Genomic DNA, 27,525 nt, shown 5'->3' on the forward strand with positions numbered 1-27,525 from the left:
TTGCACTCTCAGCTCAAATTTTATGGGCATATAATCGATTTCTTTTTGCAAAATTCGGGAAAATTTTGAATTTCCCGCCCTTTTACCTCGAAATTTCGCAAATGCCAAAAATGAAGATATTTATATGTAATACCACGGACGCTTCCATTGTACAAAAAAGTATTTCAAACACGTCTTCACTCAAACGCATATATTCAATGATAAGATTCTATGTAGTAACGTTACGCAATTGGCTCATTCTTTTATCAACTAGTTTTTGGGCGGGAATTTTCGTCAGTTGGGGCGCATCCCCTGGTTTCATAGCAACAAGTTTGAATCGGCGCCATCTCTTATTCCAATGTTGCACTTTCAATACATGTACGATTTTCTTATCCAAGCCAAGCTCCTTCCAAGCCAACTATGATTTATGTTTCCTGATAGGATATTCCATCTTGAAAGCTCGTCTGGCACTCGTCAAGGTCCAACTGGGGGAGAAAGATTCATTTTGGATCAAAATTCTTTGTTCAGATGAGACCAAAATCGAGCTTGTAGTTATATGGCCATAATGACCTTCAAATGGTTAGGCGACGCTGGCCGACGCCGAGGAGAAGCTCATTCCCCAAAGAACACAATGCCCACTGTCAAACATGCATGAAGGAGGTTCCATTTTCCTTTGGGGATCATTCTCTGTCAAGGGGACAGGAAACCACGTCCGAATGTAAGGAATCATGAAGAAAGAGGATGATGACGTTGACATTTTGGCCAACAACCTCCGACAGTCAGAACAAAAACTGCGGATGGGGCGTCAGTTCATCTTCCAACACGACAACCATGATCCAAAGCATAATAGCATTCTAATCAAAACCTGGCTCCAAGACAATCGTATAAACACTCTGGAGTGGACTGCCATGAATCTGGATCTCAATCCAATTGAGTATCTGTCTGTGGAGAGAGCTCAAAGTCCGGGTGCGTTGTCGTGAGCCAAGGAGTCTCGCCGAGATGGAACGATCGTGTCATGAAGACTGGAATACAATTCCTGTCGAGACATGTAACAATTTGGTTATGAATTATAAGTAACGATTGTTAAGTGTTATTCATAGATCTAGAACAAGAAGTTAAAAACCTAAAACCTCGATTTTCACCCTTTTCAGTCAAATTGTGGAAAAATTACCTATAACGTTGTTTTCAAGGGGAAATACCTTTTTTTTTACATCATGACAAGCTCACTTGTCAAAATGGAAGGGTTGAAAACTTTTTTGTTACTGTTGCACTGGGTTTGACTTGAGAAAGCTGAAAATAAACTTGAAATATGGTTGTAAATATGAACAACCCTTCTGATGAAATTGAAAAATGGTCACCTTACACCAAATATAAAACAGACTTAATTGACTAAAAATCTCACGACACCTAACTTCTTGTTTATTTTTACAAAAACATGCAATTGTTTTATTGCTTTAATTTCTTTCAATAAATGAGAAAGTATGATAACATCTATTGAGCACGTTTTAACCAACTTTACCTTTTTTGTCAGTTGCTAATTTTTTACCTGTTCCCCAGGTCTAGTTATTAAGCATAAGGTTTATAAAGGTTTTTTCAATATATTACTAATTGAATGTTCTGAATACTTTTGAACATGGCGTTTTCATTGTATTGTGTGAGTACAAAAAATAATGACGAAACATTGTCTTTGTTGCCCGCGATTTCATCGTTTCTTATTTTAAGTTTTTTTCATGATGTTATGAATACTTTTGCTCCTTATTGTACATAACTTTGTTTTATCGAAAAACCTTAGCAAATTATTGTGGACAATGGGATGATGAACAGAAGGATTCTTGACGATACAGTGCAAAGAACAACAAGTATATTTCCTTCTTTAGAATCTTAATATACGAAAAAAACATTTCTTTTTTGTAAGATAGTTGCATTACTGAACTTCGACATTTTCCTCCCCAGATATTGCCGATAACAAATGTTTAGCACCATCTTATGACGTAGCACGTAATATAGGTATATCTTTGTTACGGATTGCCTTGGATATGTTAAACTTTTGCTCTTGATTGGAGGCCCAACTTTGGCGTGAGCCTCATATGAAGTTGTTCTATCGAAGAAATCTTTCAAACACCAATTATGAATAGGATAAGGAAAAAGTTATTGCATCAATTAAGCAAAAAGACGGGATCATCAAACAAGCCTCGCTTCTAATGTCTTTGGATAATCTCGCATTTTCGTCTCGGTTTCAGTTGGGGATGTGCGCTTGTGGGTTTGGTCATTAAGCTAATAGCTCCTCTTCATGATTCGAAAGTCTCCTGGCATTTTGATCTCGGAATATTTGGTTTTAGGAACGGTGATGAGTAGCGTGGATGGCGATCCCAACTGAGGGGCACCGATTCCAGAGCGCTTGATAACCCTTCCGTATTCACTAATGGCCTCCTCTAGACTCCGCTTGGGCAGAAATGCATTGACACCAAGAAACCTAAAATCATGCGAACAATAGATAAATCTCCTTGTTTTGTACACCAGCCAAGCAAGGCCATACAAAAAGGAAGGTCACCTAAGAAAATGGGAAACCAAAATTGTATACGAGCCTTTAGTGCGGCAAATGGGTTAAACCATCCATGCATATTGGCAATCCATTAGACCAGCTATTTTAAAAAGAAAACTTTTGTTTGGTAGAAATCGGTGAAAATATAACACTAAAACTCCACGCCGGATCTGTAACTAATAGCGATTTGTCTGAGAAATAAATCACCAGAGTGTACGTCGACAACAAGCCTGAAATTATAGCAAGCCAATTGGTCGGTCTGTTCCCCTTGACTTGGGGCAAGACTTTTCTCACTCCCAAAGACTTCATAACCCGCCATTATCGAGGAGAATTCTGTCTAAGTTACAGTGTTTCGAGTCTATGATGCTAGGAAAAACTAAGAAACAATGATTATGGCCACCCAAGCTGAAGGCTATAGAAAGAGAATAAAGAAAAAATACCAAATGCTTATTAATGAGTGGATTACGATGGCAGAAATTTGATTATAGACCTCAGTCAGGATAAGGTGATTGCAGAAAAATATGTTATTCCTGTGTTGTACTAACCTTTGACCATTCCACATTTATACGATCAACAACCTAAGTTTAGTATTTCTCATGCCTTTTAGTTCTAAATTTCATTTGTTTAAAAAGAAATTCAGATGGTATTTTGATATTAATAAACTTTTGAAATGCCTTGAGAGCATGACTTAAACTCGGAGAAAATTTCTTTGTATTCCTAATAGCTCTTTAGATAACAAATATGCATTTGGAATAGCATTCCACTTTGAAGAAAAGCTATTTTGGGCCTGCAACCACCTACGTGTTTGCCATTTGAAATTAACTTATACAGTGATGGTTTTTGTTTCTGTATCATCTCTTACACTGGAGCCTATTGACAAGCCATCATGCCCTCTTGTTACAGTTGAAAGTCGTCGGAAAGACATATACCAGGGGTATACCAACCAAAATAGTAGCTCACTTGTTGCCCTGCACAAAATAGGATTGGGAATAGCAATTCAGAAGACAAACAAAACTCATCATTAAAGTGTTGAAAAGAGCAAAGAAACATCGTTTAATTTGATCAGGCAATTTTTCTAAACATGGTTAGACTATCAGTTTTTGATCGTTTGTACTCCTTCTTCATCCACAGTTGATCAACTATTTTTTTGTAAAAAGGGAAAAAGGCTATCTTGATTCTTAGGAGATCATTTCAAGTAATAATTTATTCGAAGCATTGTAATAGTGGAGCCAAAAATGCACAACTTTTGAATAGCCCAAACAATCATTCGAATATCAATTATTTATAAAATTTCCTGTTCGAAACGCTTGTTGGACTACCCCTAGTTCACATTGTGCGCCATTGCCAATTGATTTGATACGCCTCGGTTTTTGGCTGTGAGAGTTCCCTCCAGAAGAGGACTTAATTGTCTTTGAGAGATTTCAGATTGCCATCGATAGTGATTTAGTGATTCGCCCTGACGGCACTTGGCCTAGAAACACAGCAAAAATGTGCTTTGACGTACACGAACGTAGGTAGTACGTGTTTCCGCTTTCGACCCACCAATTCTTTTCGATAGAAAAATTGATTCATCCCATAACGAACAAATGAAGCCCACCATTCATTTGGTAAAGGAGATTCTGAATCCTTTTGAACTCGCTCGATCGGTTCAGCCGTCTTTGAGCACGTTCACGAGAAGTTTGACCAGGTTTGATCACGTTTTAGGTCAATTAAATCAATGAACAATGTAATGGTCTTGTCAATATCTCACAACAGCGCCTTTCAATCCCACTCTGAAGTTAGCTTTTGGCCTATTTTGACATTTATTTGAGACCAACCGAGGAATTCCAGTAATTATAAAGTCTCAACATACGATGTACTGCCATCTCCACATGAGCAACTGTGCAATCATCAAATGTCACAAGACAAGGCCACCATTTTATAAGCCGTATGATACGTAAAGGAAAAGAAATCGGTTCAAGTGATTGTGTTGCCAACGAGCATTTTCAGAAGTAAAGGACGAAGGTGTGACATGATATAAATGAAGAACCCCGTTTATTTCCAAGAGTGGCCACAAACGATCAGTTTATCCCTTCAATTCCTAACATTATACTTGAAAACAACCAACAATTGTGTCTCCATGTCTTCTAATGTACTACTGTAGATCCAAACCACAGGGTCCCATAACGTCTTTCAGAATGACATATTGCACCATATCATGCTATCTCGTACGTTCGACCATTTCAAGGTGTCGATCATTTCGAAACGTGATTTTAAGCAGTGCGTTTTTGGCGAAAAAAAATCCAGATGGAGTATAGAGTGTCCTCCTCGCTGCAGAAGTTCATGGAGAACATCTGATGAGGTGCTCGTACCTCAGAACTCGACTCTCAACTCTTTTCTTTCGACTACCACATCTCCTCCGCCACAATGGAGAATTACTATTTCCCCCGTGATTTACGGCTTTTTCGTGAGTTCGAGGTAAAAAAAGGGCCAAAATAAACTAGTGGAGCTTTGGGCTTGGCTCTGAGGCGACAAAGATCTTTTACCGTAGCACGTACGTTTATACTACCTAGATGTCCGTACACGTCAAATACTGAGAACAGTACGTCGTTTTTGTGCACCTTATACTAGTACGTATGTACAGATCACGGAGTAGGGGCTTGAACTGCAGACCCTGGTGAGTCTCAAAGAAGCTAAGATGCTCTTGTTGTTCGTCGATCCCGATCTACAAAGGCGATTTGCATCATCTCCCAAGCACTGACCATGTCAAAGACTGTCCATCCGAAACGGAACAACACCGAGTAGCAAATAGCTAGCGCCATTCGAGTTCTTCTCTGACTTATGTACTGGCGAGCCTTCACTTCGATCAGACTTGGCTCTCAGAGCGAGTTCAATTTTCAAATTTTCAATCGCGGGACAAATCTACATTCCTAAAGACTAGGATCATTGTATTGGGAGCGGTCACTCCGGACTTTTTCCAGGCTTCGGCGTCAGCAGAGTAATGGACACAGTTTCCTTTCATTTGCCTCGTTTTCTAGATGACTTGTGAAGAAAATGACAAAAATTCAAATTGAAGTTTATTCATATGCAATCCTAAAAAAAGCCTGCAAATAGGATTGTAATTTGGTAGACCGGGTGCTTGTAATGGACTTTTCGTTGAGTAAATACCTCTTTTCCAAGTTCGACTATGTTGCTGTCTTGAATATTGTCACTCTTTCAAATGAGCACAAAACCGTACAACTCCCAAAGCAACACAAATAGAGTGCATCTCGCGCATGTGGTGCGTGCAAAAATGATAATTAACATTTTAATCTCATTGGGATTTCCATTTGCGCCTATTTCCCTTGAAAAGGACTTCGCCAGACTTCATGCTACAAACGTTAGCTTTACCTCTTTCCGTTCCAGATCTTGCTCCCACTGGCAGTGAGTCCCCGTGTTCCAAACTCGTCGAAGTGATTCTTAGGAACTTCCCTTGCAGGTTCTTCTCGACTTCCATGTTCCAAAGCCCAAGCTATGCGTTGCAATCCTATATGTCTGCCCAAGTCTGACTTCTCATTAGCCTCAGATGATAACAACTGATTAATATTTGATTCCTAGAAATGAAAGAAGACTCCCTTTTGAGATGGGCAAGTAAAAAGGCACGATGGATCCAAGGAGTCCTTGACAATCCTTCGTAAATGTTAGAACACTGGAAATGCGCTGGGGCTCCATGGAGTTGTTTAGGGGCAGTAATACGAATGCATAGCTAATAAGAACAACGCAGATATTGCAATGTGGAGAATTAAGATCATCAATATCCTTGGTATGTGATACACAGGAAGCCAACATACCTTGGAGCCAAAAACTCCGAGGTTTTCGATACTGGATGTTTTTTTCTCTGAACCCATATAATGAGGCTTTTGACGTTGTTTGTGGGCAATAATTTGACAACATGCACAGTATGAGATTGCTTTCTAAGCAAATCGACTTGTTGTCTAACTCACTTTCGGTATTACATTTAAGGCATAATTGCGAAATTATCTTGACAATGTCAAATCAGAGATCTTGATTGATTTGGAAATATGTATAAACGAAAACACCTCAAATGAGAATCAATCAACATCTCTTCATATTTGTAAAAGAAACTTGACACATTGGAAAAGCATATCATAAACATCATTTACAATATGTTTTATTGGTTTGTTTCTAATGTTCAACGCGATTTATATTTCGAATCTAGACTATCTCTAACCTAACTGGTAGCATTGTTGCTTGTTCATGATCTCAAAGTTAAAAATATTAGAGAATATTGTGGCTTGTGGCTTAAGCCAACCGATTTCTTCAAATATTGGTGAATCTAGAGAAGACGTTGAATCTCTGAGCTTAAGATTGGTTGAACAAGAGAATCAAGAGAACGAATTTTCTCGAAAATCGTTTGAAGAATCAAAATGTTGGCCGATTTCACATGGAACTCAGCTTCTTTGGCTTCCAATCAAAATTCAGTTCTCGCCAGCAACCTTGGGTCGCCACCCCAATAATCGGGAAATAATTATGGGTCTGGATCATGAGCTCGCATCTTTGCCGCACTTGAGCCAAAGTTGGGGTCGGAAGATGCCTGAGATTGGCAGCCAATGTCATCTGACTCCTACTTGATTCTTTAGGAGCGAACAACGTTACATGACCGTATTGAACTTGACAACAAGATCTTATTCCATCCAACATTAGCTACAAGCTCATCAAGATGTCTTGGCTTCTCTTGATCATAAAACAAATCGACAACATTCTCATTTTTTCGATGCCAGGCGAAGATCGAAGAAGCACAAACTGGTTGATGTTTTGCCCGTGCAAAACACCGTGCAAACGAGTTAAAAGTGGTCTTTAATGACGAAAAAAATGCACAAAATCGCAAAGTTTGTGGTTTCTACCGCCACTTAGGGCGGCTTTTCACTAGGGTGGAAAATCGAGAAAACTCGCCCCAACACTAATCCTACTTCAATCCTCAAACCGGATTCAATCTCGGTTTTCCCATCCTTGTGTAAAACCGCCATAAAGCCGCCCTTACTCCTTACTTCATCAACCAGGATTAGTTAGAAATTATCATAGATTCAACTTGCGTTCTTTCTGCTCCAGAAGCTGAACATTGAAATCGTGAAGAAAATCCGGTCAATTGCAGAGTATCTACAGGTAGATTAGTCTAGAAACGGCCAAAATATGCATGATCCATTTTTTGGCATAAAACAGGTTTATTGCATATGTTGCATGTTTCGTGTTTTCATGCATATTCTCATGCACATTTTGTCTTTTTGCCTAAGCAAATTTGATTATGCTCATCAATGGCCTCTAACAAACGCCCGTCAAGGCACGCCTCTATCCAGCCACATCAATGTTCCCACGCGCCTTGTTTTTACACGCCGCCAGCCAGACACGTCCCTGTCCCACAGCCAACAAGTAATAAGCATGGCATTTGTCAAAATGAGCAAAATTTTAGCAAAAGAAGCAAGTGAAATTATTTCAGGTGGAGAACGTCAACCATTTTGATGGCAATGGCTTCTACAGGTATTCGAGCACAGATTGTTTTTATTTGTTATTGAACCTCGGGCAAACCTCTTGGGGCCCTAAAAAAAGAAAAACCCTACCTTGGAAATAGATTTGATAGAAATGAATTCAAGTGCTTAAATACTCTTGAGTTAGCAAAACAGGATAAAACAAGGGAAATAACATATGACACGGATGGAGCGGTTAAGAGTTGTCTAAATTAGGTAACTATTGCATTGAAGTAAAGTCTTGCAATTCAAATCCTTCTCATGTGACATATTTGTCGACGGCGTCACTGTAGTCCAGATTCCAGTGGTCTATGGTTTATTCAATGGAATTTTGATTTGGTGAAATAAATACTCCATAAATCGGAAGTGGCTGAATAGATCATATGCAAGCTTGTTTTTACGTCCTAACTAAATATGCTTATAATTTCCATCAAATAGGTTTTTGAAAATTACCGAGGCATATAGATTTTCAGTCAGAGGTAGAATCAATAAAGCAATCAAGTCAAGATTGTTCCTAAGGATTTTGTAAGATATGAAAATGCTAATACCGGTATGTGCCTTGGTACTTTCCTCGAAACTTGATAAGGCATTTTAACCACCGTGTCACGTTAAAATTGTCAATATATTTACATCAACCGTTTTACTGACCTCTTTAGAATCCTTTGGGTAAGCCAGATGGTTTTGAGGCCACCAAATAGCCCTTGAATCCCCAACTATTGCTGGTTGCCCGTTCGCCCCCGATCCGTTGATATTCCAGAGGACACCAGCCAACACTGACATGGTCAGGATTGCAAATCGGTGTTGCCAGTCATGCTGAGAATACTGTTGTGTTCGGGTCTTCATCTTGGGATGAAATGGTAACCCTGGGACGACTGGGCTTTGCTTTTTATACTGGTCTGACGAGTTGGAACTGGTAGCGATCCGTAATGAGACAAATGAGGGGAAAAATGTCATGTTTATTGGTTTTGGAGAGAGATACAAATAGACCAAGAGGGGTTGTCAGGATTATGAAAATCCATTTTGATTGGTTCCTCTTTGACATCTTTGTGTTCTCACTAAACTGTACAAAGTCCCTTGATGACACGGGCTTTTCTACTCCATATTTTGGGTCCGCCAAAACGAGATCCAAATTCGTGTGTTAATGAATAGCCTCGAGGTTATTTCAAGCGAAGGCACCTCATTGGACTCGAAACGTTTTCTATTCTCGGTGCAATTTCCAACAGCCCATTACGGCTCGGTTTTCAGGGCGTCATGAATTTCTCATTAAAGGGTTCTTAAAACGAGAGGAGAATTACAAATGATCAAATTTCAGGACTGCTCCTATCTGAGTTTCTCAAAAAGATTTCAAGTAATAAATCCCTATTCATTACGCATTGGAACCCCTATGAATTTAGTCGAACAGCCTATAAGTTAGCCGAAGAAATTAATTGACGGTGGAAATATCAATGGTTGGCGGTGTTCTTCATGTCTTTGGGTTTGTGGGGGGAAGGATTTAATTTTGTCAGTGATGGCGTCGTCGCCATCGTCGATCCTAGCTAGCATGCCAGCTAGCTTAGACGATGATCATGCGTGGATGGTGCCGTGTAATAAATCACCAGTGGGATGTAATAACAACCACTTCTTCGGGATGGTGGTACCTTATCCAAGTCTGAGCCAGTTGAAGGCAAGAGTTTAAACTTTGCTGCCAAAGAAAACTTACGAAATAAATGCTTGGTTGTTTGGTGAATGTTAGCGTGCTTTGTTACTCAAATGTACGTACGTACTCGTACGTACGTACAGAAAGCACTCTACGTACTAACTACATACGTACATACAGTACATTTGTTGGTACTGAACGTGCAGTACATTCCTCCCTTCCTCAATGCTAGATGGAGGTTGGTTGAATTTGCAATCTGCAAGATCTTCGCCAGTTTTAAATGGAATTTGGGGCAGGAGGCTCCACCCGGCCCAGAAAATTCTACTTTAGATTTGATGAGTTTGACTACATGATGTTAAATAAGATATGTAATGTAAAAAAAGATACTGAGTATTCAGTAAAAAGACTTGCTGTTATTAATGGATTATCCCATCAAAACTGGAGTGTTTTTCGCATCCCAAGTTGGAACTAGCTCTGTTGACCTTTCGCTTTCAATTGAACCTTTTCTCCAGCCAGCAAATTTGCATGTTCATGGTGATAAACCTAGTTCATTTCATCACATCCTCTAAGTCTTTCAGAAAAAGCCTCCACAGAACTTTAAAATTCAAAGTTCATCTATTCAATATCTATTTATTTGCAATAAAGTGAACAGTTTAGGAGATGAGATATTTTTGCTTCGGTACGCAGGCCACATCACTAAAAGCCCATGAATAGGCCCTCATTATGAAACTTTCATGGTTTTTATGTAACACTTATGTAGACTAGTTATTTTCGCTAAAATTATAATTTTTTGGGAGGGGAGGGGGGAGGGAGGAGGGGCCTTAAAAAATGATCACTAGCTTGGTGTCAATTTTAAGTATAGGAATAAGTTCATAACAGTATTCACTACTACAGGAACCTTGCGCCGAAATTCACATTTCAACATTTTGACCGAAGATTTTATTTCTTTTTACAACCAATCAGGTAAACGATTTGACTCCAAAAATCCATAAAAGAACAGCCAACCTTCAGGAAGCTAATTTTTTAAAGCTAGATTCTCGAACACAAAATTCTCCCAAAATGAAATATACTGCATTTAGGTACGTTATACTATTAAATGGCCAGAGTTTATTTTTTGAACAAAATTTTTATCAATGAAAACACCCTACAATCTGGAAAGGGCATGATTCGAATCTTGTGAAAATTACAGTTAGTTCAGATTTATACTTGTGCCAGATTTGAGAACAAATCAAAACTCTTTCGAATCTTGTAAGTATTGAAGATTCTATTTCGACACCGTATTTTTCTCGTAGATTTGCCCCACATATACAGGCCAAGTTTTTCAAGTTGTCCCTTCTCGTGGCAAAGATAATAGTACTGTTTACCTAGAGTGAGTAGCCTGTAACAGATGTAAAAACTCGAAGCTATGAACCACATGTTGAGCCCGTAGATACAATGTAACTGTTATCATCAATAAATCATCTTAAACCTATGGAAATACAATATGTGTACTTCTTCTTTGTCAAATATGAAAAAGTTTGTTGAAGACATCCCAAAAGAGGGTATCATATCATTTATAACCGACTGACACATCGAGAACCGCATGGCAAATTGGGACAAAAAAGTCGTATCAAAGGGACAATCTCGCAATAAAATGTTTGGTGCTGTAATTGATTGAGTTGCCAATTTTGACGTGCGGTATTCGAACTTAGAGTTAATGAATGGAATGCTCTGAGCGGTTGTTGTTGTTATTCATTTTGGAGCTATTTCTAACTGTTCCTTAGAATTGACCGCAGGGAAAGCTGCTCTACGAAAAAGTCCAAAGCACATGGGTATCTTTGGCAATAACTAAATGGAATACTCCTTCGGGCTAATTTCTCCCCTAAACTCGGACTATTTTGCTCCAGTTACATACCTTGTTTCCAAAAGATTGCATTAAGGAAATTTGTCAATACCATGTATGAGTAAACACCAAAATACATTGTGTAAGTGTACTCGTAATTCGATTAGGCAGAGCCAACCCAAAAATGATCGTTGGCAGCTTTGGCCTTTTCCGCCCCACTGAATGCTAATGGTTTTGATAAAACGAAAAGTGTTTCCATTTTAGGCTCAGCTGAGACTGCGCCATTTGAGGCATTTTAATGGTTGCTCTTTCACTTCACGCTGATAAAAGCTATCAAACCAGAAAATGAGTGCATATGAAGCGAAGGTTTGGGCCAAATTGGAAGGTGACTTGACTGTAGGTGACCAAAAATGCTGGTCCATGTTAACCGCGTGACATGCCGTAGGGTCCAATCTCATCACTTCACAATGCGAGTAGAACCAAGAGATGGATACAAAGAGCAAACATAGTTAATCATGAAATAACCATCTTGCTTTGTTCTGTCTAGTTGGTATGACTGTTTCATATTGGACTGTAAAATAGATATATAACTACCTTTTCAAGAATGTGAGGACCCTGTGTTTGACATTCCGACCCCTGAGAAGGATGAAAAGGGACTCTCATTTGTTGTCTCTGAAAGAAATACAACTTGGTTGATTGATTAAGAATGAATTTACCTGTTATCTAAAGCCTGCACACATCCATGATAAGGCTAACAAATAACCTCTGACATGAACTAAAACCTGAAGTGTAACAAAGCTGTCATTATGTTTAAACATCTTTCAATTTTAATCCACGATGCCCAACTTTGCCTGTGCGGTACCACATGCATCCAACGGCACAAAAACGAGAGCCATTGTGGCAGTAGAAGGTAATGGATCTCCCATTGATCCCATCTCATCTGGATTTGACCTCCCATGAACAAGGAACTGTCGGACTCCTTAGTGTCCAAATCACCGGAGAGCCGAAATATGAGAATCGCATTTGGATTAGTCAGTTCCAGTCTCAATCATGAAGGATAACGTAGGTTCCTTCGTGGTCCTTCTCGGTCTTTCCACAATACTTCTTGCCGTGTGTCGGCCTTCCCAAGGGTCCCCTTTCAACACAATGGTAAGTACTAAGTAGTACGTTGTGCAGCAAAGGCCAGACTTTTTCCCCTCCCTTCATCTTGATTTAGCCTTGAAGTTAATACTCACCTGCCTTTTGTGCTCAATTGCAGGACTTTGATTCCCTCGAGGAGTTTGGATCCAAGACCAAGCGGCCTTTTTGTAACGCCTTTACAGGTGAGCTTTGCATGTTCGACACAACCCAGATACGCCAACATCATTTTCGGACGCTAACATTTCCGTCAATTTCAATTGAAATCAGTTTTGAACAAGTTCTCTTGAATTCTTGTCACATTTTGCCATTGACATGACAAATTACATATCTGACTCGATCAATCTGACTTTCATTTGGCTCAGGTTGCGGACGCAAACGCTCTGATCCCGATCTCGACCTGTCGAGTGACCTGGATCAAGAGGCTGAGCAGATTGGGGAGCACATGATCACAGGACTGAGCCCCATGGAACTGATGCAAACTCGGAAATTCGGCATGTCCAGTCTGAGACCAGAGGGTGGCCAACTTGGATTCTTTCCCGGATACTTGAAAAGGAAATAAGTGTCCCCTCAGACATCAGCCATCTTCTTCCCTCCTTCCATCCTCATTCTCAGACTACAATAAAGTAGGTATTTCAAAATGCATTATATACAATACTTCAAACAAGAGCCAGACCAATGGAGTAAGAAAAAATCAGTTATGGAATTGAAAAACTTAATCTTGATCTTGAACTGAGAATATGCGATATACCGTACATGAGTGAGAATTGGAATAGAAGGTTTGGATTTGACTTGAATGAGGCGTGATTGTGTAAAAAATCGGAATATATGTCCGGTTTGAGACAAAGAGCCGTAGATTTGGTTTTAAGATTGCATTGATTTTTTTGACTCGTTGGACGTCTTCAGAAATTAAGGACCTGATGGTTAATACGTCATTCGTTCTCTATGCGAACATTTTACTTTATTTTTGTTGGAGTGTAGAACTATTACTTCGTATTTTCGTATTCTTAAGAATGATACACCTAGTTTTTTGTTTTGCTTGAATTATTCACCCTTCAAACCTACTAATTAGGAGCATTCGTTTGACTTAGAGTCGATATTAGCTCCAGGCATATGTTTGCGCTTTCTTGCTTATGTTAGGATTATAGGTTGTATTATTGTGGATTGGCTCTTGTCGATAGTTAACATTTTTTTTTTTTGTGAAAATCAAGCCAATTGCAGAGGATTTGCGTTTTCATAACTGACCAAAATATATATTTAAGGGGGATTATTCAAATGATTTTAACTCTTAGCCCTAAAAATGCTGTTCAATTTCTGAATATTTTTTTAGCGAGTAATACTGTTTCATAACCAACCCAAAAAGGCTGCACTGAAGTGCCTTAAAGGAATACTATATTAACAAAAGGGTAACTAACCCTAGTTTTCATGCTTTAAATAAGGGTCAAGATTTCGTCCTAAGGAAAAAAAGTCGAGATCGACCATCTTGGTTCATTCTGCGAAATCAAGACGTAGTAGGGCATTATCCCGCAGCGATTTGGCGTAACGGGAAACTGAAGAGAAGTCTGTTCCTAGTAGCAACGTACAGGTAACAATGCCCAACTGTGTGAATTTGCCGCAAAGTCATTCTGGCGAGAGCGATGCAGTAAATCATCTTGGAAAGAACACCTTCCCATCGATTTACTTTGTCGTTCCTCGTTCTTTCGCATGCTAGACTGACTTTTACTTCCATCACATGCGTCCGGAAAGTCAAAGCCTACTGATCTCGAGATCGAGACATTGGTGGTGGAAACTCGGGTTCTCACATTTGCCAACACTCAGATCAACACACGTACTAGAGGAGATTTCACGTGCGATACGTTAGATAGATCCAAACAATCCAAGAAGCCTGCTAGACCCTGAAAATTCAGGAAATCGGAATTGGATGTCAGATTGGCGAGGAAATTGTGGCAATTCATTGTGAATGAGCTAGCAAACGAACACAAGCCGTACTTTCTGTACTTTTGGCACTCTCGCGTATCAAGAGCAAAAATAGAGTTAAATAATTGTCAGAACTGAGTTGGGAAAAAGCTTTAAGTAGTCATACAAGCAGTTCTTAGACAAAAAATCAAACCAGTTTACAGTTGTCACAACTTATTCTTTGACAGTTTTACGGTTGGTTAAGGCACGGACTTCTAGAAATATGGACTGCGAACGAGCTTGCCGGCAAATCGGCCTGCTCTTAGTCATAGCCACTCTGAGACACTTTTCGAAATAAAATAATAAAATAAGAAACGTAGATCTCTTCAATAAACGGTAGGTCAATTTTATATCATTTACATGCAAACTCCATCGTTTCAAAGTTATGTTGTCAAAAGCTTATGTAGCTGACCCAGAGCAGGCCGAAAATTCAAATTTTATGTAGTGTTTACTACATAACTTTGAACATGTCTCCTGAGTTCCCTAAGCATAGGTTTGGGCTCAAACTTGGCTGAGTTCATCAATTCAAAAAGATCTTTTGGTCGTATCAAGTGCTTATTTGGAATAAGATAAGCGGTTTAGGAGATATGATATTTTTGCTTCCGTTTGCAGTCCATATACCTAATAGTCCGTGGTTAAGGCCACAACTTGTTTTTGGCAGTTTTACAGTTGATTAAGGGTCACAACTTATTCTTTGGCAGTTTTGAAGGTCCACTTTGAAGTTCTCAATCTGTTTAATTTGTTAACTTTACCATCCTCCAAGGAATATTGGTGACCCAGGCTTGAAATGCCTGGGTCATTTATGATTGACCTCACACACTAACTTCTTGTCGCTTTGGATGACAACCCCAAAATCTTTTACAATAGTGACCACTTCAATTTCTTTATATTAACTATTTGCATATGGTGGAGATTTCCCTTGTTCATTTTCCCGAAAGTCATAACTTGAGATCGGTCTCCACTTAGTCAGATTGTTCTAGGCCATCCATTGACACATTTGGCAGGGGTCAGTCAGGTTGCATCTCTTTTCATTTCGACCAAAGACTTATTTTGTGTCGTCCACATATGATCAAATGGAGGAGCTCAAGGATCAAGGATAGGGTAAAAAAAAGATGAAAATAATGTAAAACAAAAATAAGGCCCCAGGGTTGAACCCTGTGGGTAACCCTTTCGCTACATTTTTGCACTTGGCGTTTCTTCAACCTTCACTCGTTGTGCCGTGCCCTGTAGCCGAATGAACTCCCTCTGTCATTAAAATCGAAAAACCTTTTGAGAAATGGACACCGATCTACCTTGTTAAATGCCGTGATCTGTTCAAGTAAAAAATATCAACACAATTATTGTGTTGAAGCTCCTCCATTACGTACGTCGTCAAAGTGCAAAAATGTATCACAAAGTTGTGCTGACTATCTGATCTCCTTGTCATCAAGATATTTCGCTAATTTAGAGGCAACTACTTTCTCCAGGGCTCTGAAAATATTTGAAATGGGTGAAATAGATCAATACAACTTTGAATTTGCCTGGTCTAAGAACTGTCGTTGAATATCGGGCCAATCTGGGCAATGTTTAAACACTCTGGAAATTCAGTTTAATCCAATGAGCTTAAAGACATACTCACGCATGATTTCGAGAAACTAGTTGCCCGACAAGCGACCAGTCGGTTGGCTGAACAATAAAATAAACCGGTTGATAATAAGTTCCCAAGAGACCTTTCATTGCATTGTTTAGCTAACCAACTTGCCGACCATACAGGCCTAGAGAGTGGAATGGGAGCTAGTCAGGTGGACTCTTTTTCAGAGCTAAGGGGTGACAACTGTAAGGGTATGGTATCTGATCCTTCAATTGGCTGGAGTTGTACTCTCCAATGGTTACCGATTCAGCTGCAATAAAAAACCACAACGAACTCAGTTTTTACTCTTCTATGTTATTGGGGCCAGGGCGGTGGAACGTTTTCTCGGGAGCAGAGCCGGGATATCATCAGGCCAAGCATTTCAAATAAAAAGATATAACTCTTTTTGATCGTTGGTCCAATGGGCGGCCACTTTTTCTCTCAATGATAAATCTTCGACCAATATTTAAAAGAAAGTATTGATCAAAAATAGGATGAAAATCAAGTTCAAGTGTATCAAAAGAAGCTAGGCAATGGTTAGCTGATGATGTGCACAATATCTGGATCTAATTAATAAATTCTCTAAAATTGATTGAAAAAAAAATAAAAATGTAGTTAAGATTTGTGATCACGATATATCAAGAACATCTTCTAAAATCTTTCTTTTTTGGTTTGTGTTTACGGCCTCATTACTCCGTCAGAGCTCTGTAAATTTCACTGTGTGCCATCTTATGATGGTTGTTCCAATCTAGGGATATTTCCATCCAATGCAATTAACTGCAGTGGTCTGGCATTGCAATTGCAATCACGTGCTGCATTGTATGTTAAAAGGTGAAATCTATTCTTGATTTTAAGAAACCTAAAATATTGCTATTCATTTTTGCAAAACTGTCATCATGTCCAAGGGAAAGCCTCTCCCACCTACTGGCTATCTGATAATGATGCTTGATTATGCTTTATTTAGGGTCTCGTGTATAGTAGAGAAATAATAAAAGAAAACATGGACGAAAAATGGTTAAGGAATATGAAAGATTTGAGCACCCTAGGTTCGCCCCATGAACTGAATGGTTTGTTTTCATGGGAAGTAAATGGACGTCTTTTTTACCTCCGAATAATATCTTCCAGTATAATTGGATTGGCAGACGTCTCGTGGCTAAGTGCGTAATTATATTTTGAAGCATACATAAAGACTAAGCAATAGGAGAATAAATCCTTGTTTGCCTACATCTTTGCACGGTTTGAATTTGTCAATGATTCCTTTTCATAAAATGTCGAGGTTCATTCAAGAGATTCATTCAACCACTTTGAGGACAAGAGCAATCTTCCAAAATTAATAATGACTTGACCGTGTAAGCTCATTGATATTGATACCCAAATTCTGCTGATTTTTGCCACACACAAAAGTGACAATTTTTTTCAATTGACGCTGCTAATCGGGAATTTATTAGCTCTGCCCATGTACAAATAAAAGATCAGGAAATTTAAAAACCATTTACTTACTCCCTAGTTTGGTTAATCCCTTCCTTAAGTTTAGTTAATCCCTTCCTTAACGCTACATCACTCCATTCTTCAAAAAGCATATTCCAATGATCACAAATTTTTCGATTTATCTGAGCAATAAGATAATTGGAGAGATTTGTAGTATCAACATATTAGATCGTAAGACGACCCAAAAAAGAAAGGGAATAACAATTGCTACATAGAGATGAAAGGGGATAGAGCAGTACTTCACAATAAGGTGTCTTATCGTGGAGAAGTACCTTCAAAACAGTGTTTCTCCCAACACTAAGGCTAGAGTACTAACTTTGATAGCTCGATTAAGACAAATATGCTCTTCCAAAGAATACAGTCGTCAATACCGATGTCCATTTGTGAGTTATCGTTGACACGGACTACTTCCACAACTGAAGTGAGTGATATTTGGTTCATATTTTCAGGAATACAGTTGCATATTTTTGACAAATATAATTGGCTTTTGAGCCCAACGTGGAGATCGGAATTGCATTTTGCTAATGAGCATATAATTCTGAATAGGAGAATTAGAATTGATGGTTTATGTGAAAATGTTTGAAAATTGTCATGGTGCAGTATTGCCAAGGTTCCTACATGCGGATTTCAATTTCCAGCTATACCAGATGACTGACCCATCGAATTTTTGACCCGTTCATTTGATTGATATGAAATTGGAAATGATCAGTCATAGTGACGCAGGGCAAGTTTTAATTGACAAAAATGCAGTACATTTCCTCATATTAGAAGCTTTAATCATCAACTTTAGCGTTTTCGTCCATATTCTAGTTGTTCATGGTGTTTAACCGAACACGTGCATGATTTACACAATTTTACGAATGATGATTAGGACACCAACGATATTACAAACACGCGTGAGAATGCATGACTTTCGACAAAAATCGATATCATATAATTGTGACCTCGGCAAACAAAGGCGTATTAGAAAATTGAATTACGCATGTTGGTCCATATTCGTAGGGAATCCCTAAGTCTCCACAGCTACCATTCCGATGCTGTGTTTACTGGAAATATTCTGGACGAAGAAATACCAGATTTAATCGAATAATTCCGTATGCAATGCTTTTTGGCAGAAAAAAATGTCGAGTTAAAGTATTTCTTGCTTGATGCTCCACTGCACCATTTGAATAAGGAGAAAACTCATTACCAAAATTCGGTGGCTTTCTTCATTGCTGGGCTGACTTTTATAATCAACTCCTTGCACATGCTCAATTGATGGAGTACCACCTAAGCAACCTAATAGTCAAGGAATTTATCAAAATATTTTCCCTATGTAAGAGCTTGAGGTGGAGGTGCACCCGTCCTTGTTTTGTTGGTTTGCTAAACATCACCGAACAATAGTTATCCCTCCACTAGATTCCTTTTTATTTTTCTTGATTCCTCCTGTTATTGATATTTCTCTTATTTCGAAAATTGGATAGAGCGTGGTTAAGCATCAAGAGTTGAGTCATTCATTGTTCATCAAGCGAATCAATGGATCTAAGATGTTTTGATAACCCAAAGAACCCACGTTTTTGCTCATTATTTAGACTCGCTCTGTTATAGATGATTAACTCACTGGGCCTTGTTCTAAAAAGCTCCCCGTCAAAAAAAAGGTCTAGAACATCAACTTTCCTTAGTTTCTGTATTTGTCCCCTCAAATTCAAGACAGAAGATGTTCCAATCGCAATACATTGCTCTCGTTTGTCTTTCCCTTGTCTAGATTATTATCAGATAGGCTTTGTTATTAGGAATTAGCTTGAACTCGTAATCAAAGTGGTTTTGATGCTATAAAGCGACGCTGGTAATTTGCCGATTTTTCCGCAAGATGTTAAGCCAAGTTTAGCCATAAATGTAACATAAAAATGCACTGTAACGGTAGTGTTTGTTTGGGATAAAAAAGTAAATGACGACAAAGGCAAAAATGATCAGTTCTAATTTGTGACTTTTTCTTCAAAATACATAAAGAAAGTGTGAAAATAACTTGAACATAATTTGTAACATGGAGATTTCTACGTTATTTTTTATTTTCATTTTGATGATTCCTTTGGCGTGGCTCAGTTTTAGCAATCATGAAGCGCAATACTCATTTTTATGCTTAGCACAGCCTGAAATAATCATTTTGAAGGTGTTTTTGGATTGTGTGCCTTTGTGCACTCTTTTCTCTCATTGCACTTGGCACCATGGGAAAGCACTAAATGTCACATGGCGAATAAAAACTAATTTTCATGGAGACAGCCTTTGATTTACTTGTCAATTAGATTACCTAAGAACTGCCAGATGTGAACTGCAACAAAAGTGCCAACATACGATGTATTCAATGTTGGGAAGCCAGTCTATTAGTATTTGTTTGTTTGTTTTATACGCACTGTAGTCAGAAGGCAGCTCTCTTGCCAGGTCTGTCATCTGATGATTGTTGTGGGATCGAAGGAATATTCTCGCTCTCTCATACCACGGACACCGTATGTACGTTTTACCGGTATCGCCCAGCTTATACCATACTTACATATCCCTGTTTTAGACCCTAATAATAGAATAATCTTGTTTGTAACCTTAGGAATGATATTTTACTCGATTTTGGCCTATCTTGGGAAAAAGTACAAAAATCAGCAAAACCATATAATAATACATGGGCGAATACATGGTCAATACCACGCCACGTTTACTACTTCACGTACACAAGTAGACCTTCCAGGTAATCTATATGTCGTCACATCATGACGAGCATAAATTTCTTACTTTATCGATATTCGTGTGCGAGGAATTTTGATTAAGTTACGACTACAAATACAATGGAAAAGGCAATGACGACTTAGATATATTTTATATACCACTGGAATTGGTGCATATAAGTTATGTCTAAAAGTCAATTACAGATAAAGAGGTTAGGAAGGTTGGGATTGTACAGTATTCAGAGAAGGTACGAAAGGTATCTGATATGGTACGTTTTCAAAAGCATTCCTGAACTTTGTCCCAACCCAGGATTTAGGGTCAATTGTAGTGACCGTAGAGGCTTAATGTGCGTTTTGAGAGCACCTTCAAGCCCTCGAGAATCCAGGCTAGTTTCAAGAACAATGAAGTCCAACTCTCTTCTTTCTCGGGCACCTTCATTGCTCAATTCCAAATATAGCTGCTATTTTCGTGGCTCATCCGCTTCACCGCTTGTCCGCTTGACCCCTTCCAAGAACCAATTAGATTCTGTGTCGACCGAAATTCTCAACTCAGATTGGTTGAGGCATAAGGCGAAGCGGTCAAGCGGTCAAGGGGATAAGCCACGAAAATATCTGCTTATGTTTCATCAATGCCATATTCCACCACTTTGCGTTCGGTTCAATAACTAACATTCTGACATTGTTTTTCCAGGTGTTAGCCGAGATGATTGGCTTGTTTTTAGATCCGATCAAGCTATCCAAATCCAAAATTGCTCCCTTTCAAACTGGAGCAATCACATCATACCTTCATACCTATGAGCGTTGCTGAGTGCAAAGTTCGGAGTACTTTCAGCCTTGTCTTTGTGTGTCTTGAGAAAACTTGATCGCACCTCGTTCCGTTCTTGTGCTTTTTGTGCTCAGGAACCTTTTTTTAGACGGATCGCAGGATCTTCAATCGTCAGTTTCCTTTAACCAGATCCCAATTTACCGTCCAGGCTCGAGTTTGGACTCTCGGAAGAAAGCGATCCGGTCAAGCGAAGGAACCTTAATTGGTTCTACCAACAACATTCGAGCACGTTCGATTACTAGATCCGAAGATGGCGCCCCAATTTCCGCGATCTTCTCATGTCTATGATCGGACGAACTCCTATTTTTAACCATGAAGTGCCTCTATCTTGAAGCTCAGCTCAGTAATAGCAGTAATGAGTCTGAGAACGTAGATCCATTTTGTGAACAATATTTTTGTGTTTTTTGTCTCGTGAGCAATTTCTGCGTTATCTTACTGTATTCATCCATCCTTCACGGAGGTTGGTCTTAATTTACGGTTTAGATTATAAGATATACAGAATGGTTTGTCATTCGTTTTATGTTGTAAACAGATCGATCAATGAGTCTTCCTATCAATAAACCTTCAATGAGTGCTGGTTTGAATCCCTTTTTCATTTCTCCGCGAGACCAAGTATGAAATCAAACGGTGTCTGTTTGCTTGCAATCGAGACGAGATTAAATGCCATCGGACCTTAATGAACACAATTGCAAATTGTTCAAATCATGAAATGCTCAGAGAGAGGCTTATTAGCTCTCTGAAAAGTGGATACTTCCCGTAGAGAAACGAAATGTGCTAAGTAACTAACAAGCCGAGACACATGCTCGAATTTAGATTTTATCGCAAAATTGATCGGGGTTCACATGGAACAAATTGTGGTTTTCTTTATCAATGTGTTAAAATCAGGTCCCTCTGAAAATACATTTTAACATGTACGAGTACAAACATTGTCACTAATACACATTGTTGTTGATGATTGTTTTAGATGATCCTTTAAATATATATGATTTATCAAATATTAAGGCATGACGATGCACAGGTGCGTGGATTCTCCACGCATACTCGTCATCACATGAAATAATCGAAGACAGACATATGTTCGTTTCTGTCAGCTGTGCAATCTGTCTGTGGGATTGTTGCTCTCCGGACATGCCTCGACATACGGAAAGGACGTGTAGATAGAGAGAGGCAACGAGATTTGGTCCACTGCTAAATCGTTTGTAATCAATCTTGCTCGAAGCCAGATCGATGTTGTAAATTTTATGAAAGGTTGGGTCATTGCGACGTGCTGTGCCCAGTCATAGGCCAGGCTTTTTCGTGTCCATGTTTGTTGACTCGATCACAGCACACACTCGACAGAAACTAAGGCCAGTATTGGCCCTTTTCAAGTCCCAAGGGAGTGGGCCAAGAAAAACTGAACCAGAAAGACGAGGAGAGAGCAAATAGACCCGAGGAGGTCCTCTAAACTCAATCAAAAAGCACAACAACCTAGCACATACATATTTTGAGAGGTAGGTGAGTAATAGGAATCTTGGATGAAACACGTGGAACGTCCATTTTAGCTCAAGACATCTCCATTGGCGATCACTCCACTGCCGTTTTGAGCACTGATCAGAAGCGGCCTCATTTCATGCTGCTCGCCCACATTAATAGGCGTGGTGGTGGAGGGTGTGTGGCCATTGCTGGGACGATCCAGCTGATTGGCCATGTTTCTTTGATGGTCCAGGCGACCCTGGAGGTTGTTCACCGGATTCGAAGCGGAATTCAATTCGCGGAAAGTCTTTACCCGTTCTTTCACATTCGATGCTGAGAGTCTGGCTTCGGCGTCTTGATCCCAACATTCACATATTGTGGATACCAATTCACTCATCACCGGATTGCGTATCCAAGGCTCGGGAATGATGGGCCTCGTCTTTTTATTTACAACCAATTCCTGGCGATAGAGAACCCATGTAGCATCATCAGATATTAACCCAAGGTTCAAGATACGGTAGCCCTCGTCCATGGGTCATAAATGGCTACTGATATCATTAATACCTGCATCTGTTCCAAGGTGGGATGAGGGACTTCCTCCTCAAAAGGGGCTTTGTACTCTTTGGGAACAATTCCACCGGACATTTGGCAACGAGATGCCAACTCCCATAGCACCAGTCCACAAGCATACATATCAATGCGGAGGAACGAGTCACGGGAGAAGTTGATAGCACCCTCCAAGACCTCGGGTGCCATATATCGACGAGTCCCAACCTGATTAACACAAGCATGGTGAATTGAAAACACAGATAATTACATAGAACAGGATCCAATCGATTGAACAAACAAAACTTGGGACGCTACCGAGAAAGTCATAAAATATGCAACTAAAATTGAGGCTGACCCCACGATCTAACGGGGAAATCGTTGACTTAATGGTCAGGTTAAGTAAGCAAACCTACTTGGCCATGAGTGTCGCCACAAGGTTTTCCGGGTTCGAATATGAGAGCTAATCCGAAATCTCCGATGCAAGCCGTTAAGTCGGCCTTTATGAGTACATTCTTGCTCTTGAAGTCACGATGCGCCACAGCAGGTTTCATATCCAGGGTACCTCGGGGTGGAAGCTCTTCGTGGAGGTGAGTGAGACCACTAGCCATGGAATGGGCGATCAAAGTGAGTTGCTCCCAAGTCACCGTGTGAGCTTTGAGGAAGTCACACAACGATCCTATACAGATGAAACATCATATGGTGAGCTCGATGTTAATGGGGCAATAACGAATGCTTTTAGCCATCATAGTAAACCAGTCCGAAAATCGAATGCAGAGTTGCCAACTTAAACAAAATCATTTGATCAAACACGATCTTATTTTGCCATCAAACTTGGTCTGGTATTTTCAAGAGTTTTTTAGTGCCAAATATTCTAGTTAAGTGGGATATGCCTTATGTATTAATCGGTTTTGGATTTTAGGTCGCAATTACATTCAAATGAATTAGACTAAGTAGAAATATACATCGTATGGTTCTAGTTTCAAGTTGATATGACGTAGTAAAGATCATGGGCAAATTTGATGGCTACTTTTTCATGTGAAATCTTTATATTTAAAAACCGTTATTTATTTTAGTCCTCCTTAAATATGACGACAACATGCCTAAGGATCAAAATCAAAATGGGACTAAAACAGAATCATCATATTGTTATCAGGCGCAGTATATCTTTCGAACGCCGGTATTGACTTTTATTTGCAGGTGACCCTAGATAAGGGTTAGAGAGTTAGGTTACATTCATTTAGCATCGGTTTATTCCAGCAATGTTGGCCAAACACTAACTGCTAAAGTCTACCAAACAGAAATTGACGTCCCAGATAATCACAAGATCCTTAGCTAGGCTTTTGACACTTCTTGACAAATTTTTTGAATGCTGTCTATTGGCACCAATTAAGAAATGAAAAAAACATCAACGTTACAAATAATACATTACATTTCAACCCTCGCGTCAATTTCCTTGGGTAGGAACAATTCTTGAGTCTCTTGTAAACATATATGAATAAGATAGGTAATTTAGTTAGTTGCAATCTGGCAGAGGCAAGCTACTTCTACAACATCTGCTAGTTAACTCGTACGTTTAACATTGAAACAATGATGTCGTCAACTCCATATGTAGCTGACCTAGCGGGGTGGCGAAAATTTGAACTTTCTGTAATCTTTAATACATTACATGGACCGTTTCTTCGGAGTTTCCAAAACCAGATCTGGGGCCCAAACTTGGCCAAGTTAATTCATTTGCTTCAGATCCTTTGATCGCATTTTTTGTTCATGTGGGATAGATAAGTAAATGGATCAGGCGATACCAACTCCAATGTGAATTCATTTCTCAAGTTGTCCGTAACTTAACTATATAGCCAGGGCGCTGGTCGTTCCTCAATAAAAGTAACTGATTTTAGTTACAACTCTTTTGGCCAAAAAGAGTAAATCGTGACAAAATCGTTACTCGCCAATATTTCAGGTTTTTGCCTCATCAAGACCATATTGTGCTAAATCAATTTTTTTCAAGCAGTCCTGAAATTTAAGTTTTCCTGCCAACATGTTAAGCTGATGAGTATTGAAATTTTTATTATTATTATTATTATTTGTTTATTTGCATGGCACTAGTGATTGGAAGCCCTGGGGCCTCCGAAGTCTCAAGCTTTGAATACATAACCAAGGTGAAACCTGATCCAGAGAGTTTTGAATCCAACTTGAATCGATCCTTCTTATAAACAAACAGCTTTGCCATTTTTACTCCAATATTGAAAAGTAAAATTGATCAATGTGGTGTGTGTTTGTGTGAAGGTTAGCACTGCTTTAATCCCATTCTTGGACATACTTGCTTGGATGTGCCAGGTACGGCTACCTGTTAGCAGAGGAGTATTTACCTTTTTCGTGGAATTTGGTCATGAGCCAGAACTCTTGTTGAAGTCCCTCCCCGCGTTTGTCTACGCCCATGAACTCCAAGATGTTATCATGGTTCATCCGCGGCAAGTTGTAAATCTCTTGCTCGGCGAACCACGAGCTTTGATCGGGCAAGGGGAAGATTTTGACGGCCACCTGGTCGTTCTGACCCATTTTCCCACGCCACACGGCCCCGAAGCGGCCCCGAGCCTTGATTTCCAGCAGCTAAAAGCAATCCGCGATTCATTATGCCCACCGTTCGACCAAATCCACGCCACTGATTTCTATCATGGGACAGCTTCCAACTTACCTCGACCTCCTGTTGAATGAGTTTGGGCGAGGGCGGGGCATCGATTCGTTGGCGTGGATCTTCGGGACTCAGCGTCGTGGAGGCGGTATAGGTGGCCACTTGACGTTGCCGATACACACAGAAAATGACCAGCACGGCTAACACAATCACCACCACCACAGCCACCGACACGAAAGCCAGCACCGTTAAATCCGTCCGATCCAGGGCTTCAGCCGGCGGGTCCGTGTCGGTGGATTCAGCCGACTCCAATGGGCGGATCCATTCGAACTTGGAGTTACACATGGACCCGCGACAACAACAAAAGAAATGACCCGCATCATCGTTCAAATCCGTCCGATCCTGACAGGAATCCTGGGCCAAACAATCCGTATCCTCGCTCATGAAGCAGCCCATCATCTTGACCCGACGACCGGTCGGATGGCCAAAGGGTGGACCGGTCACAGCCCCGCCCACCACCGACTCCGGTTGGGTGGGGCTCCACACGGTATAACAGGTGTGCCGCTGGTGACTGGGACAGGTTTCGTTGCCCACACAAGTCGAATAGTCGCGCGCTTGCCCCGGGATCTGAATGGGCGTGGCCTGCACCTGATCGATGCAGGTCTTGTTGTAGAACTCGCAAACGGTCAGTTGGTCCTGAGCCATGGCTCCGGACACGCCCAGGCGGGTGGCCCAGGCCAACTGAAGTCCCAGGGCCAGTCCCGTCAGGCTGGCCATCATGCTCAGCAGGCCTTTCACGGACTCACACAAGGACGGGGTGGGCGGGGATGGGCGTGATGGGGGTCAAGGGCCAGACGATTCAGACTGGGAGGCTCATCGCGAGAGAAAGTCGACATGGATGGGCGGGTCCGAACCGGGGGACGGGCAGGAACGAAAGGTGGGACGCTGATCTCAATGGCAGGATAGGATTCCAATCCAACAGGGGTTGGGGGCGGCACCACGCACTCTGAAGTTGCAAGAAGAGGCCGCCAGCAGAAAGAAGCAGGCCTTCTTTTCTTGGGATCTGTGTCTGTGTGCATTGAGTCAATGGACCCACCAGGCACGCTCAAACAAAAGAGGAAAATTAGGTCAAAAAAGGACAAAGTTCAGACCTTGAGCCATAAAACTCGTCCATTGTGGCCCAACATGGTGGTTTGGTGCAATTCAGGGGATTCAAAAACTGTGCTATGGATGTTAATACTGTGTTTCTTAATCATCAATTATCTACTTGAAGGTTTTGTTGTCAATGTAGTTTCATTTTAACGTCAGATAGTAGTGCGAAGGCGGTAGTTTCTCCGGTTTGGTCAGCCTGATGTTCAGTTTGTCGGCAGGCTCCCGTTTTTCAGGGTGAGAAACTTGTCTCTCCCAGACATAGTGGTCGCAACCACAAACTAGTCACATAAATCTTACTAGGCGACGATTTGAATAAATATTGACCAGTGAAAACGAGTTTTGGTGTCATTGAAATTAATTTTCTTTCATTTGTGGGGTTTTGACATTGATCAAAGGCTATTGTAGCGCCATGAGTTTCGGTCCTAATGCGAAACAAGTAGTCTTAATATCGTCCCTTTCCGTCTACTCGGGTGTCTAGTCGGGATGCACTTTTAGCGACGACTTTCAGGGCCAGGGGTGCGGAATTTCTTTGTTTTTGGTAGACTTCAATTCATAAC

General features: G+C 40.2%; 3 protein-coding genes across 3 annotated transcripts; 1 reads left to right on the forward strand and 2 right to left on the reverse strand.

Annotated features, from left to right (window-relative positions):
* Nucleotides 1–1,818: 1,818 nt before the first annotated feature.
* Nucleotides 1,819–9,238, reverse strand: LOC131881073 (uncharacterized). Its single transcript, XM_059227831.1, has 3 exons — nucleotides 8,671–9,238; nucleotides 5,891–6,093; nucleotides 1,819–2,452 (listed from the first exon to the last, which is right to left on the reverse strand). Exons 1-3 carry the CDS (start codon nucleotides 8,974–8,976, stop codon nucleotides 2,254–2,256), a joined length of 708 nt encoding a protein of 235 aa, XP_059083814.1. The 5' UTR covers nucleotides 8,977–9,238; the 3' UTR covers nucleotides 1,819–2,253.
* A 3,030-nt stretch (nucleotides 9,239–12,268) lies between these two features.
* LOC131880553 (cardioactive peptide-like) lies at nucleotides 12,269–21,763 on the forward strand. The gene is made up of 4 exons (XM_059227217.1): nucleotides 12,269–12,629; nucleotides 12,739–12,802; nucleotides 12,983–13,243; nucleotides 21,055–21,763. Exons 1-3 carry the CDS (start codon nucleotides 12,531–12,533, stop codon nucleotides 13,177–13,179), a joined length of 360 nt encoding a protein of 119 aa, XP_059083200.1. The 5' UTR covers nucleotides 12,269–12,530; the 3' UTR covers nucleotides 13,180–13,243; nucleotides 21,055–21,763.
* Nucleotides 21,764–21,968: 205 nt separating this feature from the next.
* On the reverse strand, nucleotides 21,969–26,900 carry LOC131880552 (activin receptor type-2A-like). Its single transcript, XM_059227216.1, has 5 exons — nucleotides 25,880–26,900; nucleotides 25,554–25,794; nucleotides 23,604–23,866; nucleotides 23,206–23,415; nucleotides 21,969–23,101 (listed from the first exon to the last, which is right to left on the reverse strand). The coding sequence occupies exons 1-5, from the start codon at nucleotides 26,594–26,596 to the stop codon at nucleotides 22,727–22,729; spliced, it is 1,806 nt and encodes a 601-aa protein (XP_059083199.1). The 5' UTR covers nucleotides 26,597–26,900; the 3' UTR covers nucleotides 21,969–22,726.
* Nucleotides 26,901–27,525: the final 625 nt, after the last annotated feature.

The sequence above is a fragment of the Tigriopus californicus genome, chromosome 5 (genome assembly GCF_007210705.1).
Source record: "Tigriopus californicus strain San Diego chromosome 5, Tcal_SD_v2.1, whole genome shotgun sequence".
Taxonomy (NCBI): domain Eukaryota; kingdom Metazoa; phylum Arthropoda; class Copepoda; order Harpacticoida; family Harpacticidae; genus Tigriopus; species Tigriopus californicus.

Bases quoted from the DNA above. Each gene is read 5' to 3' on its own strand.
- LOC131881073 (XM_059227831.1), bottom strand. From the start codon at position 8,976: ATGACATTTTTCCCCTCATTTGTCTCATTACGGATCGCTACCAGTTCC. The intron at 6,094-8,670 runs GTCAGTAAAACG...TTTCATTTCTAG, and splicing joins ACCCAAAGGATTCTAAAGAG to GAATCAAATATTAATCAGTT. The intron at 2,453-5,890 runs GTAAAGCTAACG...GCATGATTTTAG, and splicing joins AAGATCTGGAACGGAAAGAG to GTTTCTTGGTGTCAATGCAT.
- LOC131880553 (XM_059227217.1), top strand. From the start codon at position 12,531: ATGAAGGATAACGTAGGTTCCTTCGTGGTCCTTCTCGGTCTTTCCACA. The intron at 12,630-12,738 runs GTAAGTACTAAG...GCTCAATTGCAG, and splicing joins GGTCCCCTTTCAACACAATG to GACTTTGATTCCCTCGAGGA. The intron at 12,803-12,982 runs GTGAGCTTTGCA...CATTTGGCTCAG, and splicing joins TTTTTGTAACGCCTTTACAG to GTTGCGGACGCAAACGCTCT.
- LOC131880552 (XM_059227216.1), bottom strand. From the start codon at position 26,596: ATGATGGCCAGCCTGACGGGACTGGCCCTGGGACTTCAGTTGGCCTGG. The intron at 25,795-25,879 runs GTAAGTTGGAAG...GATTGCTTTTAG, and splicing joins TCATTCAACAGGAGGTCGAG to CTGCTGGAAATCAAGGCTCG. The intron at 23,416-23,603 runs GTAGGTTTGCTT...TGTGTTAATCAG, and splicing joins GTGGCGACACTCATGGCCAA to GTTGGGACTCGTCGATATAT.